This window comes from Mycotypha africana, assembly GCF_025528875.1.
Source record: "Mycotypha africana strain NRRL 2978 chromosome Unknown BDF20scaffold_9, whole genome shotgun sequence".
In the NCBI taxonomy this organism is placed as follows: domain Eukaryota; kingdom Fungi; phylum Mucoromycota; class Mucoromycetes; order Mucorales; family Mycotyphaceae; genus Mycotypha; species Mycotypha africana.
Window position 1 is genome coordinate 363091 of NW_026515733.1, and position 17722 is coordinate 380812.

The following is a 17722-nucleotide window of genomic DNA, read 5'->3' on the forward strand; positions in this document are numbered from 1 at the left end:
ATCCTCCTTGACAATACGTGATTTAATGATAGACCCTTTCAAAGTAATACGCAATGCATATATTTAAACACATAAAGCTTGAAAACAGTAATTTATTTTTATTCATAGTATAAGTCCATGACAGCACTTAAATACGGATAGTACCTTTCTGAAACATAGATTTTACCGCATTCCATTTGAAAATAACTGATGTGATCAGTTCAAGTAAGCCGACTAACAGAATAACAGGGGAGAATATAATGTACCAGAAGATTTGATGTATCTTTTGTATGCATAGTTCAATTTTTTGGCTCTTTAACGCAACTCTAGCAAACCACGCCAAAACGCCGAAAAAGAGGTCAACGACGACAGTAGGAATAAAAGTGCTCAATGCAGGACTCGTCTTTAAGCATCTTTCTATCACCCAGTCGCGTTTGATGGTGTCCAATTCTTTAGATATTTCAATGAAGGTACCAAGGAAAGAGGCAGTTAACAAGGAGCCCAAAACAACAACTGTTAAGAATAAGTAGACAGCAAGTAGAAGGCCTGCCGCTTGAGGTTGGTAATATAGTGTATTGCCAATCTCAGGAGTGCTGTTCAAGGAAATTCATATTTCGATTAGACAAAAGGAACATAAGTAGTAATATTTAGGCTTCTACTTACTGTAAAGCGCCCAGAATTAATAAACGAAGCATGGCTAATGGCTTAATATCAGCGCGTTGAAGTGCACCGAGAGCAACCCAGAAACTAACAAGGACCAAAGCACCTAGACTTAGAACCCAAAGACTATTGACAAAGCACCGATGTAGAACAGTTGCAGTCCTTTTAGTAGACCAGCACGAGTTTGAAGAGGAAATAAAGACACGGAAGAACATGAGAGGAGTAGCAAGTATAAGCAAATTGTAAGAGGTGCGGAGCAGGTATATTTCATAATCTATTTGTTTAACTGCTGTTAATGCATAGATACGAACGATAAATGAAGCCACCAATAATGTTGCTGTAATGAAGGCAGTGTAATAAGATGCCTTCTTCAAATATACGCAAGGACGTGTAAAGAGTTTATAAAGTTCGTATAAGCCATCCGAGAGTACTAAAACGTAGTAGATATACTCGTAGACATGAGGAGTGTCAGACGTGTAGTCCAAATTGGAGACACTGGCTAAATGGAAACCAAGATAGATTAAAGCAGAAACCAATTCTATCATAGTTTGATATCGAGCATTTGGCCATCGTGCTAAGTAATCAGTAAACGTACGCCATAGTACGAACCAAACGAAATTTTTTGAAGGCGCTTCTAATGGAGACTCATTATGATTAAGCCATATATGACTAGGGTGTTTAGGATTATTTCGCCAATCAGAACCATTTTTATACATGTCCTACATATGTAACATATAAGCTATCTGCTCTTTTTTATACACTGAATGATTTTGTTATTACCTGAATTACAAGCTGCACACGTGCGTCATTCAAGATCAATTGACAATTATTATCCGCAGCCAATTCCAATGCTTCAAGTCATACATATAGATAGTAGTTCAGGTTAGTTAGGAAAAAGAGGAATTATAAGATTTATTATATTGGCTCTTTATTTAGTATGTTACCTGATTTTCCATTGATCCATCTACCTGTCAACATTTCGTACAACACAACGTGTGAAGCAGATGTTTCTTGCGCCTTTAATCCGAGATTCAAAGTTGCCAAAGCCAATGACTGAAGTGAAATATCAGTATCTGCGGAATGACCAGATGATTGCCGACGCTCGTGTAACAAAGCCATAACAGCACAAACAGAGGCATTCTTAGCCACACCAAAGACATCCTCAGCAGAAGAAGAATATGCCTCTTCCAGTCGCTTTTTTTGTGTCTTCACAACCGTAGTGACGTTTCCACCACTTACTTTTTGTCCAATATCAGTTACGATAGTTGTAGCAGTAGAGGCGATGTTATTATTGGTTATCAGAGAGGCAGATGAACCTGAGCTGTGAGGACTGTTCAATCCATTATTATGTTTTTGCCAACCGTGTTTTTCTTTCCATTTGTCAGTAGCGAATTTCAAAGCATCAACAGCTAAATCACGTTTTCTCAATTTTTTACCACTATCACTCACTACTTTATCGATGGAAAATTCATTGAGTTTCTTTTTCAACATGTGATGGGTACTTCCTTCGTCGCAGTCAGTGTCACTGCTGCTGCTGCTGCTGCTACTATCGCTACTTTTGCGACGTTCAGTGCTGGGTACATCGGCATCTCCGTTTTCACGTTGCTTCCCTTGTTTATTAGCAGCATTCTGAGCCAAGGCACGTTCTTGTTGCTTCTTGATTTCACCAAAGACAAGAATATCTTGAACTTTTTCCACTAATTCATTTGATGGAACGGTGGGTTGGCCAGCGGAAATAATGCTTTGAAAATGCTGTGCTGTTGCTATATTAGCTCCAGTAAACCTGAAACTATTGATGCTTTCCTTGACAGAATTTCCAATAGTGATAATGGTCTCTTTATGTGTGGTAATCTTTTGTCGTGTACTGTAACTTGTTGTGGATGTACCCAGCAGTCGAGTTTCCTCGGTAGTAATCATATGGTTGCTGTTTGGAACAGGAGAAGTAGGCGTACCGTCCACCATAATCAAAATCGCTTTTCAGACGTGAATACAAATGATTGAAGGAGAAGAAAAAATCAAGAAAGCCTGAGAAATTCAAACTGTCTTTTTCATACTAGAAAGCTATCGGCCAGAAGTTGAAGAATGGAAATATGGAATAAGCTCCAATGCTGTGAAACCGAAGACAAAAGGCGTTCACGTTAACCTTATTTTTAAGCCTTTGAAATGAACCATTCAAGTTGTTTATGTATGAACAAAAAGTAGCGGTATGTAATTAGCAGTAGTAAGATGTTCCGTGTCCATGAATAAGATATTAGGGTACAAATGTAAGTTAAGGATATACAAGTTCGGTGTTTTTATCGTTCTTAATTTCTTTCAAACAGAACAGAGCCACTTATTTGTTTTTGCGTTTTTCAGTCTTTCTTTTGAAGGAAAATAAACACAAAAACTTTCTCACATAATGAGAAAAATCAGCTTTTCTAACTTTCAAGCAAATGCAGACGATGTAAAATAGACGTCCTGCCAGCAAAAAACTGTTAGAATGACGGAACAGATGCGTGTCCTACAGCAGGTGCAGCTACCAGTTTGATAAATACTGTAGACGAAACCAATTATAACGGTAAATGCTGCTAATGGTCATAAACCATTAGAGAAGATATATGATATAACAATATAACGGTTTCAAAGGTAACTTACACATATGTAGAAATTTTTTGAACATTTAACAAAACCTAAACTGCCGTATATATTCTGCTTAACGACTGTGCAATTTCTTACTGTTATTGAGTATCATCATTACTAACAAGTAGAGTTAGTCCCAAATCAGCCAAATAGGTTCGTCGTTTTTGTCAGATGAAATTGGTCCGGCCCGATTGAACCACTTTTTTTTTTTTTTTTTTTTTTTTTTTTTTGTGGTGAATGTGTATATGAGTTCGTGATACCGTTTTTTTCAGCGGCTACAGACAGGTAATATTTACTGTAAATAACTTTAGAATTGCAATGCTATAATTTAAGTATGCCGAATAGCAGGCTCAATGAAGAGTCTTGTATGGGCCACAGGTACAACATTTCTTAACTGTTTAATACTGCCACAGGATTCTTTGCAAGCACAATACGCTGATATCCTATGTTGGTTTCTATTGTGAGTACTCAATAAAACGTACAAGTGTGTACAACTACTTTTGGTAACTAAACGACCTTAATCACCGGATATTTGATTTTTACAATAAATTGAGGAAGCAAAGGTTCAATCATCCTTAAATGTGGAATACGCTTATGGTACTACCATTTATCTGCAAAGCTTATATGACAATTTAAGCATTCTTCTCACATATACAAAGAATAAACGCATCGTTCAGTCGAGATGGCATCGTCATAATTTATCTAATATCCGTTGAGTATTTATTGAGTATTTGATATATCCGACTTAATTCGAAAGTAGACAGTCCGTCCTGTTCTGTTCAATTTAAGCATTTGCACATCCTTACTTTTATGAACCTCATACGCATCAACAACTTTGGGCCTTCGTAACAATTTTTTGAATCGCTTCAATTATAAAGATCCCTTATAGGCCATAAAAGGTACTACAAAATGATACAAAGCCTTCACGTTTTGTTCCCAGTAAGCACTAGCAATATATCGCAAATGGTTGATCTCCTGCCGAACCAGAGTCATTGATAGTTTCAGTGGCAAGGCATCCCCACATGATCAGTATTTACACTTTGCCACTTGAATAGAAAGTAAAAATAAGCCCCATATACATTTCATTCATTTCAGGGGAGCAAAAACAGTTCTGCCAGTACTAATTCGAGGTTCAAGTATTCACTTGCTCGTAGTCTCTGTTTTACACATCCTTGGCTTGTTATCGAATTCTTTAGGGGTGGGAAGGGGGCACATATCAGTTACTGTATGCAAATTGAAGTATACAATAAGTACGATGATCTGCGGGGGTTCTAAACTCTTGGCTGATAGGGTAGGGTTTATGAATAGTTTTCTAAAGTTGGGCGCACCTTTACTAATCATTGATTCATGTATCTGTCAGTTATAAATACTTAAGAGCAACTTGTATATGATCGTTGAAAGCGTTAATTGTTGCTCTGATTTAATAAAGCGGCTCTTATTACTGCTGTGCAAAGGATGATACTTGACGCATTCTCATAATTTTGTTGAATTTGTGAGAAGACGTTCTTAATACAGTTAACAATATGAAAAAACGAGAAGGACACTGCCAACGAAGAAAAAGCAAAATTAAAAGAAGAAAATACCCAAATCGTCTAGAATTATTCAAACATCGTAGAGATTCATACAAAACTAAGTTAGGAATTTAGACCCAATGCTTATGCCTTAGAATGTGTAGAAGTAGCCTGCGAAACTTTCAATGTCAATCTGCAAACCTTGGTGAGGATCCATTTATCTTTATACCATTTTTGTTGATGCCCCGGAGCATGAAGCCAACCATTGAAATGTTTCCATTATAAATCACTTCTTGTGAAGTTATGGTTAAATATGGTATATAAATTGTCGCTACTAGGAATCCAGATTAGCATCTTTTCCTTTGTAATATAACTGAATGTATCTGTGATTAAGCATCATTTTCTGTCAAGAAAGACATTTCCTAAAACTACCATGTGCTAATTATCGACTAAGTTGCGCGACGAAAAGAAGTAGGTGTATTACTAATCAATATGAACTTTGAATTAGCAATAGCCGTTTCTTTAAAACTTCCGATTTCTTTCGCACGATAAATGCCAGAACTGGTGGAAGCTATCGATTATAAAGTCCCTAAATATGCGTGCCTTTATCTTCTTGACCTTTTTTGTATATCCTGAATAGTGGATTCTCGATGATTGAACGTCTGAACAAATTGCTAGTGTATGACTGGTATGAAGGAAAGAAAAACAACAGTTGGGAGATAGATCTCCAAACAACTCCTTCGTAAGTAGTCCATCTAATATCCTGAAAATGCTTCGAGAAGATTTTGTTAACATACAAACCCGTTGAACGCAGTACAATATCAATAATATCACATTGCTACCCAAAACATTTATATCATTAAATTCTATACAGTGCTGAAGAAAGTTGTTGAATCATTCATGAAGCAATCGGTTGAGTGCACAGATAGACAATTTCGTTAATAGATGATAACATTGCCAGACTGTGACAATATGGATTGACTCTTCTGTAACTAGCCAGTCCAACCATTTGCTGCAGAAAAGCATTCTGTTGACACTTTAAATTACGTCATGATCGAGAGTCTTTTATGCAGACACGTTATCAAAATAAAGATGGTAACTTTATCATTATCCAGTGTACAGTCTTGTCGCAGGTGACTACTGGTGCGAAATTCAAAACAGAAAGTATGGAAATGACAAATATTGCCATTTCAGTACTATTTTCTGATAATCTGAAAAACTTTAAACAGTAAGTCAATTGATACAAACGAGTAGCAGCCCCTTTTCGCTTTACAAAGTGTTTCGGGTTTACAAAGATAATGAAAATTTTTTTCTTATCTTTTTTTGGTTAAAATCATTTCTTTTAAGGAAATTTTCTGATCAATTCTTTCTTTGTCGCCGAACCGAACCTGTCAAAAACTTCAAATAAGCTACTGAAAAAGCATTTAACCGAAGACTTGATTTCTATTGTAGGAAATGAACTGCATTGATGATTTGAGAATATAAAGTAACTTATGTTTCGATTTTTCAACCCCTCGATATTAGTAGTAATGTATGTATTGTAAGCTATACGACAACTGAAAAATTTGTTCAAGAATAACATGATTTGACAGATCAAAAGAATTTTTCCCTCTTCTTTTTTTAGTCTGTTATTTAAAAATACACCTTTCAAGTGTACCGTTGGATAACAGATTAATGACATTTGAGGGAGAAGGGAATATCATTAATATCATATGATTAACAAATGACTGATTCAATAAATTAGTGTGGTTATGCCATTTCTTTGTTCGAAATGGGAAGTACAACTACACAACTGTCCACTAGGCTTGCACAGACTAGGCAGTGTGAAAAACCTGAGAAGATATAACTTGAATCAAGGTAACAACGATTTGTGCAATAATAGATTATTATTCTTAAACTCCCATGATCTTGTTATCAAATGTTTTTATTGCCAACTTATTATTACGTCGTCAGACTACATTTTCGATAATAGACGATGGCATACTCTTAAGCAATCTACATCAAGTTCGCACTACGAAAACAAACGTGATCCAGGTGGAGACAGAGAGTCAGAAAGAGAGAGACAGAGGTAAAAGAAAGTCGTAATATTTACCTGTCAGCAGTAGCTTTTTTTTCTCATAGTGTAACTTATAAACAATAAGTTATTGTAAACCTTAACACTCAGAAAGTAACTATACAATATATCCTAGAGTACTATTACCATCAGAAGCAGAATCTTATATAAAGGGAGGACTTCGACTTGCTTTTCACCGTCTTTTTCTAGGTTGTTAATTCGCTGCTGTTGCTTAAAAATAGAACGAATAGATAAAATTTTCAAAAAAAAAAAAACTTCTCAAATCGCTATTATAAATCCAGTCTTTTCTTTATTTGATCTCTTTATTCTTTGTCCTTCTAATATTTTCAACAAATGTCAACGTTATACGTCGACAATCCTATACCCAGTTACAATGAATCACTAAAAAACCAACTTAGAAAATTTCCAACCTACACTAAAGGCTATATTAAAAGCTTTTTTCCTTTTGTCAATTGGCTGCCAAGATACAACTTCATTTGGCTTTCTGGAGATCTGACAGCAGCTTTGACTATTGGCGTGCTTGTTATTCCGCAAAGTCTCGCTTATGGTACAGAAAATACAATCTAAATTACTATAGAAGACAAGAACTGTATTAATGACATTGAACAATGGTTAAATAATAGCAAAAATAGCCAATCTACCTCCAGTATATGGCTTATACTCCAGTTTTCTGGGTGTTATGTTATATCCCTTTTTAGGAACTTCCAAAGATATCAGCATAGGTAATACACCATATGAGATTCAAATAAGGGTCTTGAAATTGATGAGGTTTAACCGCTTTTGTGCAACATTAATGAGTATAGGTGCTAGTGCCATTTGCTCCTTGTTGGTAGGCCAAGTTATGAACAAATTTTATGCATCACAACAATATCTTTCTGGACAATGGACCACCCACGATGTAGTAGTAACACTCACACTTTTTTCTGGATTAATTGTACTTGTTCTGGGCGTATTACGATTGGGCGCCTTATTCAACTTTATCAGTCAACCAGCAATTGCAGGATTCATGGCTGGAAGTGGTCTCACGATTATCATCAACCAATTCAATAAGATTTTTGGCGTGCCCCATATCAACACATCAGAAGCACCTTATCTTGTGTTTGGGAAGACCTTGATTAACTTGCATCATTCAACTGTTGATGCCGCATTCGGAATTTCAGCCCTTATATATCTTTTCACTGTAAAATATTACGCCCAACATCTTATGCAACGATATCCTCAGTATGGTCGGTGGATTTTCTTTTTCAACAGCAGTAGATCTATTGTTGTTTTAGTATTTGGAACATTGCTCACCTTTATGATCAATCACTTCGGTTACTTCCAGCAAAGTCCTATTTCAATTATGGGTGTGATTCCTGCAGGTTTAAATGACATTGGTGTGCCTAGTATAAGAACTGACATTCTCAGTTTCTTCTCTTCTGATTTACCTGGCATCATCGTTCTCATGGTCATGGAACACGGTGCTATTGGTACCAGCCTCGGAAAAGTTGCTAATTATAAAAGTATGTTGAAGTTAAAACTTTAAATGAAATGTGGATTAAACCCTTTATCTCGATAACCCACAATTAGCTGATCATCTCTTTTTCTTTTATTTAAAAGTCAATATGAGCCAAGAAATGTTTGCCACTGGTTTAGCCAATGTTTTTGGGTCTTTCTTTTGTTCCTATCCAGGTACTGGTACCTTCTCTAGAAGCGCTGTTATGTCCAAGTCAGGCGTGCGAACTCCTTTGGCCAGTTTTTTTGTAGGTGTTATTGTTCTACTCGCAATTTATGTATGCACCCCCGCTTTCACTTATATACCATCTGCAGCCTTGGCTGCAACAATCGCACACGCAGTGACCGATCTTGTGTCTGGACCAGCTGTGTGGAAGAAATATTGGGACGCAAATCCGTTCGAATTTGTAATCTTTGCGTCTGCATACATTATTGCTCTTTTCAGTCGTATTGATATTGCCGTCTACGTACCCATCGCTTTATCACTCCTTGCTCAACTTTATCGCTCAGCTCGGCCCAGATATGCCGTTTTAGGCCGTTTAGATCTGGATTTGGAGTTAACAAACAGCATTTCAACGAACAACGACGAGAAAAACCAGCAAAAAAGTCAATTTGATCTATGCGTTGTTGACAGCTACTCAGATAACAATCAATATTTCCCAGTCGATCATCCTACATTGAATAGGTTTATTCGCCCTATTGATGAAGGCATCATCTGTTTCCGGCCTTTGGAAAATATTGTGTTTGAAAACGCTACTTACATTTTTGACAAACTTCAAGAAGAAATTGAATCAACTACTCGTCGTGGTAGAATGCCTGCTGAGAAATTGGGCGATCGACCATGGAATAATGCTGAACCTGCTGGTAAAGAACTGGAAAAGCCCTTGTTGTACTCTGTCGTCCTTGATCTCTCAGGTGTCCATCAAATGGACTACACTGGAATGGAAGCCCTGAAAGATGCCGCTATAGCAGCAGAAGGATATTCTGGTCAACATGTCAATTGGTATATTGTGACAGGTGATTCTCTAGCTGTTCGAAAATATCTCTTATTTGCTGGTTTCGGTAACCAGCGTCGTGATCTCAAACGACACGGCTCTTTCTTCTCTGATTTGCGCCATGGTGTAGAAGAGGGCGGTCATCGTCCTGGTATTGCAGGCTGTCGAGCTGCTACCGATGCTCAACATGCTACCGAAACAGAAAAGAAAACGAGAGCCGCTCATAATGAAATTGTCACCATTGAAGAGGTTCACAATAAGCACCGAGCAAACTTTTTCCATTTATCCAAAGGAAGAAAAATAAGCCATTCTCAAAGCATCAACTGCAGCAATAATCACAACAATGATGTTTATACCGAAAATGATGTTAGTGATGATACCCAACAACCCAAGACTGTAGATATTGCGGATGAAGAATTGGGAGACGCAGCCTCTGAACCTCACGACAAGTCTAGTGGGTGGTGCTACTGTAATTACGCCACTAACAACTTTGAAAACCCCGCAGAAAACAGATTTGTTGAGCTTCAAGATCGTTTCCCATTTTTCTTCACGTCACTTAATGAGGCTGTACGCGCTGCTCTCACTAAAAAGGATGAAGAAACTGACATATACTCACTCAACAGTGTCAGTGTCATCTCTGATAGAGAATCACCTGCGTTCCATGAAGAAGCAAGTTCGTCAACATAAATTCTTTCCTTACTTTATAGACATTTTTTACTTTCCCTTTGTATATATACTTATATTATTGATCACTAACCTATTACATTCATTACCTGTACTATATTTGCTTACTAACTCTTTGAATCTTGTTGATACCATTCTACTAAACAATATTGAACCAATATCCGGTAGTTCATATTTTAATGCATAGTTTTATTAAACCTATTTGTCAAACTATCAAATTCCGTGTCATCCTTTTCAATTCTGATTCAATATGCATATTACACACAGGCTAATCTAACGTCCGTTTAAGTGCTCAACTGACAGGTTAGGACCGTAAATTATATTCATAGAATGTCATTTCTCATGATTTTTCCGCAACTGCTATACCTCGAGAAGGACCGGATCAAATAGGTTTCCTTTTTCGGAAATGCCTGACATTTTTTTTTTTTTGTTATCCCGTCAACGAGCACAAAATTTTAGGCCAAAATACCTTCATCACCTTACCTTCAACCTCTTTCTTCTTTTAACGTCAACTTGCAGGTCTGACTTGTAGGACAATTCCGAATAAAATCGTGTTTGACCATCACCCGGAAGAAAATCAGGCCTTCACTTTTTGAAACAACCATATTTATCGACCTCCTTTTCCTTCGAAACGAAAAACGACGGACACACTTTTCGTAACTCTGATACCTTTAGCATAATAGGTACGATCTAGTTGATGATGAGATTTTAGTTGCTTCGGATGATAAGCCACGCGTTCAAATTGGTTTGCTCAATTCATCCCTGTGGCTGGTTTACGTTTCTTTCCAATAACACACTAACGCTCACTCGACAAACCACCCATCTTTTCGCTTTTTGGATTCTATTTATTTCTATTTGCAACTTTTAGGATAAATTCCATACAACAGCAATTTTTTATTTACTTCAAACTGAAGCAGCATGCCTTTGCTAAAACGTAAAAGATTAGAACCCTTAAAAACCCCGCACTATGATCCTCGGAGTAAGGAGTCAAGAAAGAAAACTGTGTGGTATTCACCAGTGACAAACGAAATCTTTACCGACTACTCGTACGTATTCTTTAAACTTGTTCATATTCTTTCTCTTTTACATCGATCGTTTTACCACATGTGTGACGCAATTTGGTAGTTTCACCGCTAACCTACAAATATCACGATTTCGTTGTTGTTTCTAGTGAATATCTGCAACGTACGACACTATATAAGAAACCGATTTGGCAATGTGAATCCACTGGTAAAGCAAACTTAACATACAAAGAGGCTTTAGAAAGCGAGAAATTACAAAAAGAACGTGTTCAAGAGAAGTTTCCTCCGCAACTACAAAAGCGTATCTTGCTTTATCTTCAATTCAGTAAGTTTTTTTCCATCTTTTTCTAAAATTGCTTTCCTCTTATGAAGTGACAATATTGATTTCTTTTTTCGTACCAACCCTTCCATTTGCGTTACAATTCTTATGTACTCAAATATTAGAAACTGCGCGTCTAGATGCCATTGTAGACGATGTTTATCAGCATCTTGTCAACAGGTTCGCTGTAGGCGAACTTGTGTACTGTGAATGGGATGATAATATTTCGTAAGGATCATAACAACAATATATGAAAAGTCATCTATTATTAACCTATGTTTATGCACGTCATCCTTACGTTTCGTCTGTAGATATAATGCTACAGTGTTAAAAGTCATTGATGGAAGTAACCTGCCACCAGCGGAAAGGGAAAAGAAAAACATTGCAGAATCAACAACAGGTGAATATTATAAAGTTCAGTTGATTGATGAGAATGGTGAAGGGATCGATGATGATGACTGTATAAGGATTGTTCCCAGCGACAAATTGAGGTACATAAAAGACTCTTTTCAAAAGGGAAAAAAAAAATGTGGATAAAGACTCACCATATAACTCTATCCCCCCTCCACCCCTTCGCAATGTCATCTCGTTTATAGACGTGAACGTTTTGCATTCTCCAAAGCTTACCTCAAAAAATACATCAAAGAATATACTACCAAAGACACATATATTGGTGCTCCTTGGTTAGCTAGAGTAAGTGAGCTCTTGATAGGCCTCCCTTTTTCCATTGTTTTATAAAGCTTCTAATATTGTTCATTCTTCGTTAGCCTGATATTGCCGAGAGATTGAAGATTGATACTACATTGCCCATGGATCTTCAAGCAGCCAAAGATGTTGCGTACTCCAAGTCGAGGAGAAGAAGACAAGAAGCTGCCGCTGCCGCTGCCAATGCTGCTAATGACGATACTCAAACAACAGCTAACGAAACTGCTACCGAAGAAAAAAAGAAACCTATCATTATTGATGCTCGTAGACTAGAAGCTACTTTGAAGTATCCAATGGAAGATCTAAACATTCCAATGTACCGTAGAGATCCTTCAGGTATGGGCAATATTGTTGATATGACACCGGGTACCGAAGGTCAGAAAGCCGTTGCTCAAAATCCCACGGGTGATATGCCACTACGACCTACACCACCCACCCAGCCTACAGTACCTGATGATTGTTATGGATCTTTTCTTATGGTTTGGTCTTTTCTGAGTGTGTTTTCTCAACCTTTAAGATTGTCACCATTCAGCTTAGACGATTTCGAAAACGCATTACGACACAACTCGCATACAACCATTATGACGGAAAGTAATGTAGCTTTATTGAACGCCATCATTAAGCAGAGAGATCGACTGAAGAAAGAAAGCTTGGGTCACGGTTCCATGGCGTTGGCCGCACAACAGTCATTGTACGGCACTGGGTATCAGGCATCGCGCATGACTGACCCTGTATATCAAAACCCCTCCCTTGCGTCCGCATCCGCCAGCCAATATAACAGTGAAGATGACGCAGATTTCGACAGCCATACGTGGAAAGCAAAAAGACCTTCTGTTACGAAACGCATACCTACTGTCGAAAGAGGTTGTGGTAGCGCTGAAGTAGAAGCCATCACTTTCAACTGGGATAATGGTACCGTGGATACCGAAGAAGAACGCATCGGTTGGGAAGATATTTTGATCGGTTTCATCAACCAACTTGCTCCGATTGAGCAATTGCCTGAAGTGGATAGAATATTGAGTCATCTTGTGCCCAGTGCAACATCGACATTAGAAGAACGTGAACAAGCTTATATCTCACTAAGTTTGCGGGACAAGATCAAAATTTTTGAGCTTCTATTGAGCGTGGCCAACGAATCTTACGTGATCAAGAACTATATGGATGAATGTCAAGATCAGCTCACAGAACTCCGTAAACAAAAGATAGATTTGAGTCGCGAACGTAAAAGAATTGAAGCTGAAAGACGAGAATTGGATGAAAAGCAAAACGAAGAGAATAGAGATACACCTGAGGTCAGTGAGAGTGTGGATGATAATGATTTAGACGATGAATCTGATTCCAGCGACAATGACGATACTGCTTTATTGAAAGCTCAACAGCAGCTCAGTCGTCATGAATCACGACAAGCAGCTATGAAGCGTAAGCAAGCAGAAATGGAAAGGAGAGAAGCGAAGCGAATAAAGTTACATCATCTCAAAAGAGAAGAGGCACGGGCCAGGAGCCAAGAACTAAAACAGCGCAATGAAGCTCGCAAACGATTAGATGAAGACGAACGGGCCATGCTTAAAAAGGTTGAACAAGTGGAGCGAGAATTACGCAAATATCACACTCATCGTATTAAGCCTCTTGGTCGTGACAAGTTCTACAACCGCTATTATTATTTGGACGATGTAGGAGGAACATTACTTCATGGTTCCGGAAAGCTGTTTGTCCAGTGTCCTAGTGATATTGATTTGAAGATTTTACAAGAACGAGATGAGGAGGGATCGATTGACCAGAACGCTAAGCTGCCATGCGGGCGTGGTGGAGGAGTCAGTTTTGCTGCTCAGTTAATGAAAGCGCAGGGGATGGAAAGGCAAGCTGATTTCTTGGAGCGCCGTGTTGCAGCTCTGAAGCAAGGTACTGCAGAACCATTGGATGAATGGTGGGAAACATTTGAAGACCCGGATGATATACAGAAATTGTTGGAATGGTTAAATCCTAAAGGCCTTAGAGAATTTAGACTTAAAAGAGAATTAGAGAAACAATTCCATAATATCACTAATGGAATGAAGAAACGCGTATCTGATCAAATTGCTGCTAGTCGACAGGAGGCAACACGTCGTACTACGCGTAGTAAAACTATCCAGCAATATCCTCCAGGTTCATTTTTGGCTTACACTAATAAGCTTTCTTAAAAGCAATTTTAGGATCCTTTGAACTTTTACCTTTTATCGATCTATTTTCTTTAATACTTCCTTTTATTAATTTCATTTTTTTTTTTTTTTTAGCCTTACCTGAACATTTATAAACCCTCCTTTTTTTTATTGCATTTATACTGTGGTCTAGACGTATTATTTATTATCTTCGTTTGGGTTTTCGAAATAAAGCTCGGTTCCCCAATAAAGTGTACCCAGACAAGAAGCTGAACAACAACTGCTGTGTACCTACCTTTATCGAAAGACTTCCAGTGTCAGTGCTGGATCATTCGGTATCAGGACATTATAGTAATTTATGATCACTACAAGGAAAGCCTTGAATCTTTTTTTTTTGGGGGGGGGCAGCTGTACATGTATTTCTAGTAACAGCAAAATTGTAATTGGTATTACTTATACTAAAAGCATGTGTACGTCCCGCAAGAGTTTATATGCCCGTGCAAATCTGCAGTTTATGTAAAACTCTCGTACTTCTCCTTTTACAAGTTGCTATTACTACCAAAAGTATAACATTATATAGGTTATATTTTGCTTTGGTTTCGTAAGATGAAGGTGTTTCGGATTAAGTCAGCACCCTAGTTCAGCAATAAATAATTGAGCACAGAGTGACCCCAGCTTACATACAGTAAATGTTATCACCCAACAGTCAAGATTCAATTCTGAAGATTTATGGACACGCTAGCAGTTTTTGTCTCGTACATTAAAATAATCACATTAACTTATTGTTTCTACCTTTTTGGGTTGAATCACTTTGTTTTTTGATATGTGCTGGTGTTTGTTCTCATTACGAAACTTTACTATGTATCATTGTTGTATTTAATCTGTAGCATCACCTTCATCATCACTTCAAGATACGAGAAGCCGTTTTACAGTATTTTTTCGTGACTACTGACATTTCTTACTTGTAGTAGGCTGTCTTTTTCGTCGAGTACATCTTTTTACTTTGATAACAATTTGCTAAACATTATAGAGTGGCTTAAACAGACGGTAAATTCCCTCTCTTTTATAATTTTTCAAGAAATGGACGCAGTGAACAAAAGCTACAAACATCTCCAACCAAATACATAATAGGAGATACAATCCATAATAGATATAGAAACCCAACAAAACTAGAAGAGTGACTACATCAAGGATGAGGCTAGGAAGACTTATAAGCAGAAAAATGTTTGGGAAGCAGTGCGAACAATACCGAAAGTTTCGATCAGCCATGAATTCTGTTTTCGGCAGTAGACTGAGATAGGGCACAAAAGGGTATACAAGTGAAGAATAGTGGAAAAAATCATACTTATGCAGCTTAAATCGTCGAGGGAAAGTGTATGGTTCAGAACGACATTGCTGTGTTTATCCAGAAAAACTGTCAAATAGCAGCGTGAGAGCTGTACCACACTCAGGTTATTGTTATATAATGTACGTGGAAAATTTGAATGAAACTCAGTTCTCTCATACCTCTCGATGTTCTGACCACGTTGAACACTCTCTTGTTCTCTTTCGAACTATCTTTTTCTTTGTTTAAACTATTCTCACGTTTAACATCTTTATAAAACTTCAATCGCTATGGCAGCAGCAGCTTCTCGTTCAAGCGTAACACGGCTTCTAGGCTTGTTACAAGCAGGCGCTAACAGTTGTCCTTGTCACTCGCATGCTCACTCTCATACTCCTACTCTTGGATCATTCTCAAGTCTGTTGAAATATGGTCGTAACTATGCTAGTGCTAAGGATTCTACTGATTATGCTTTTGAAATGGCCGCTAGTAATATTCGTTTTGGTCCTGGCGTTACTAGGTAAGTGATTGGTATAGGCCTGTTTTAGACCTATTTGCATGAATTTCACACATGACCACCATGCAACATAGTGAGATTGGTATGGACTTGAACAATATTCAAGCGAAGAAAGTGGCAGTGTATACAGATAGTACAGTAAGTCGGGGCTTTACATCCCATAGGGGGAACCGGTTGAGGTGTGGACTCCTTTTCAAAATTTATCTCATTTTTTCTCACGCTCTGTGCGCAAAAATGATAGATTGCCAAACTGCATCCTTTGAAGGCAGTAGTCGAATCATTGGAAAAGCATCGAGTAAACTATGTTATTTACGATACTTGTCGAGTAGAGCCCACGGATAGTAGCTTCAAGTCTGCTATTGAATTCGCTCGTCAACATAACCCTGATGCTTTTGTTGCTGTGGGTGGTGGTTCTGTTATCGACACTACAAAAGCTGCTAGTCTCTACAGCGCACACCCAGAAGCTGACTTTTTGGACTTTGTGAATGCACCCATTGGTAAAGGTTTACCCATCAGAAAGAAGTTGAATCCTTTGATTGCCGGTATGTATACAACGAAAGCCTTCCCAGAGAGAAAATAAGTGGTGAATGATGTGTCGTACTATCATTAAGGTTTTAAACGCAATGTTATTCTTTTGTTCAGTTCCCACAACCGCAGGTACAGGTTCCGAAACAACCGGAACAGCTATTTTTGACTATGAGCCTCTTCATACTAAGACCGGTATTGCTCACCGTGCGCTGAAGCCTCTTTTGGGTATCGTTGATCCCTTAAATACCAGAAGCATGCCTACTCAAGTCCACGCTTCAAGTGGTTTGGATGTACTATGGTTAGTGTGGAACATTGAAAGACTCTTCAAATGAAGACAATATATACTAAAATGATGACCCTCCCCCCCCCACATCTTTTCAAATAATGTATATAGTCATTCCCTTGAATCTTATACTGCGTTACCTTTTAACCAGCGTTCACCTCGTCCTAAGGACCCTATCGAAAGACCTGCTTACCAAGGCTCCAATCCAATCAGTGATGTATGGTCTCTTCATGCTTTAAAGATGGTAGTAGAATATTTACCTCGTGCTGTTAAGGATCCTGAAGACCACGAAGCACAGAGTCAAATGTTGTTGGCTGCCACTTTCGCAGGTATCGGTTTCGGTAATGCAGGTGTTCATCTCTGTCACGGTTTAAGCTACCCTATCAGTGGCTTGAACAAAAAATATAAACATCCTGGTTATAAAGTAGACCATGCCATTGTGGTAAGTGGATAGTCATAGAAACAACACATTCAAGACATAGAGCTCAATACGTTTTTTGGCTTTCTCTTCTATTTACAATTTTTATGTAGCCCCATGGTGTTTCTGTTGCCTTGACAGCTCCTTCTGTCTTCCGCTTCACAGCACCCGCATGTCCTGATCGTCATATTGACGCGGCAGCAGCCTTCGGTGCTGATCCTGCCCATATCAAGGAATCTATGGCAGGTGAGGTTCTTGCTGAAAAGCTTACTCGCTTCTTAGAAGACCTAGATCTTCCCAACGGTTTGACGGCTCTTGGATATGACTCTTCTTATATTCCTAAATTGGTTGAAGGCGCTTTGCCACAACACCGTGTAACTAAGCTTGCACCTGCCGGTGAGCCTGCTCGCGAACAATTAGCTTCTATATTTGAGAATGCCTTGACGCTTTATTAGAGA

At 38.2% G+C, this 17722-nt stretch overlaps 4 protein-coding genes across 4 annotated transcripts; 3 read left to right on the forward strand and 1 right to left on the reverse strand.

The window, feature by feature from the left end:
- Positions 1-68: 68 nt before the first annotated feature.
- On the reverse strand, positions 69-2709 carry BDF20DRAFT_686355 (uncharacterized protein). Its single transcript, XM_053076031.1, has 4 exons — positions 1584-2709; positions 1420-1490; positions 643-1358; positions 69-572 (listed from the first exon to the last, which is right to left on the reverse strand). The coding sequence occupies exons 1-4, from the start codon at positions 2599-2601 to the stop codon at positions 128-130; spliced, it is 2250 nt and encodes a 749-aa protein (XP_052933332.1). The 5' UTR covers positions 2602-2709; the 3' UTR covers positions 69-127.
- Positions 2710-7052: 4343 nt separating this feature from the next.
- On the forward strand, positions 7053-10198 carry BDF20DRAFT_885134 (sulfate transporter family-domain-containing protein). Its single transcript, XM_053081916.1, has 4 exons — positions 7053-7390; positions 7467-7565; positions 7647-8345; positions 8443-10198. The coding sequence occupies exons 1-4, from the start codon at positions 7177-7179 to the stop codon at positions 10017-10019; spliced, it is 2589 nt and encodes an 862-aa protein (XP_052933333.1). The 5' UTR covers positions 7053-7176; the 3' UTR covers positions 10020-10198.
- A 254-nt stretch (positions 10199-10452) lies between these two features.
- Positions 10453-14321, forward strand: BDF20DRAFT_686425 (ATP-utilizing chromatin assembly and remodelling N-terminal-domain-containing protein). The gene is made up of 6 exons (XM_053076032.1): positions 10453-11062; positions 11188-11363; positions 11483-11585; positions 11669-11848; positions 11954-12050; positions 12125-14321. The coding sequence occupies exons 1-6, from the start codon at positions 10935-10937 to the stop codon at positions 14237-14239; spliced, it is 2799 nt and encodes a 932-aa protein (XP_052933334.1). The 5' UTR covers positions 10453-10934; the 3' UTR covers positions 14240-14321.
- Positions 14322-15811: 1490 nt separating this feature from the next.
- Positions 15812-17719, forward strand: BDF20DRAFT_824605 (alcohol dehydrogenase; the record flags this gene model as incomplete). Its single annotated transcript, XM_053077910.1, has 6 exons — positions 15812-16038; positions 16110-16173; positions 16277-16577; positions 16678-16861; positions 16958-17288; positions 17378-17719. 6 exons carry the CDS (start codon positions 15812-15814, stop codon positions 17717-17719), a joined length of 1449 nt encoding a protein of 482 aa, XP_052933335.1.
- Between the last annotated feature and the right edge of the window lie 3 nt (positions 17720-17722).

Excerpts from the sequence above, each read along its gene's own strand:
- BDF20DRAFT_686355 (XM_053076031.1), bottom strand. The coding sequence starts at position 2,601 with ATGGTGGACGGTACGCCTACTTCTCCTGTTCCAAACAGCAACCATATG. Across the intron at positions 1,359-1,419 it reads GTGTGCAGCTTGTAATTCAG|GACATGTATAAAAATGGTTC; the intron begins GTAATAACAAAA and ends TTACATATGTAG. Across the intron at positions 573-642 it reads TTAATTCTGGGCGCTTTACA|CACTCCTGAGATTGGCAATA; the intron begins GTAAGTAGAAGC and ends TTCCTTGAACAG.
- BDF20DRAFT_686425 (XM_053076032.1), top strand. The coding sequence starts at position 10,935 with ATGCCTTTGCTAAAACGTAAAAGATTAGAACCCTTAAAAACCCCGCAC. Across the intron at positions 11,364-11,482 it reads CTTGCTTTATCTTCAATTCA|AAACTGCGCGTCTAGATGCC; the intron begins GTAAGTTTTTTT and ends CTCAAATATTAG. Across the intron at positions 11,849-11,953 it reads GTTCCCAGCGACAAATTGAG|ACGTGAACGTTTTGCATTCT; the intron begins GTACATAAAAGA and ends TCTCGTTTATAG.
- BDF20DRAFT_885134 (XM_053081916.1), top strand. The coding sequence starts at position 7,177 with ATGTCAACGTTATACGTCGACAATCCTATACCCAGTTACAATGAATCA. Across the intron at positions 7,391-7,466 it reads TCCGCAAAGTCTCGCTTATG|CAAAAATAGCCAATCTACCT; the intron begins GTACAGAAAATA and ends GTTAAATAATAG. Across the intron at positions 8,346-8,442 it reads AAAAGTTGCTAATTATAAAA|TCAATATGAGCCAAGAAATG; the intron begins GTATGTTGAAGT and ends TTTATTTAAAAG.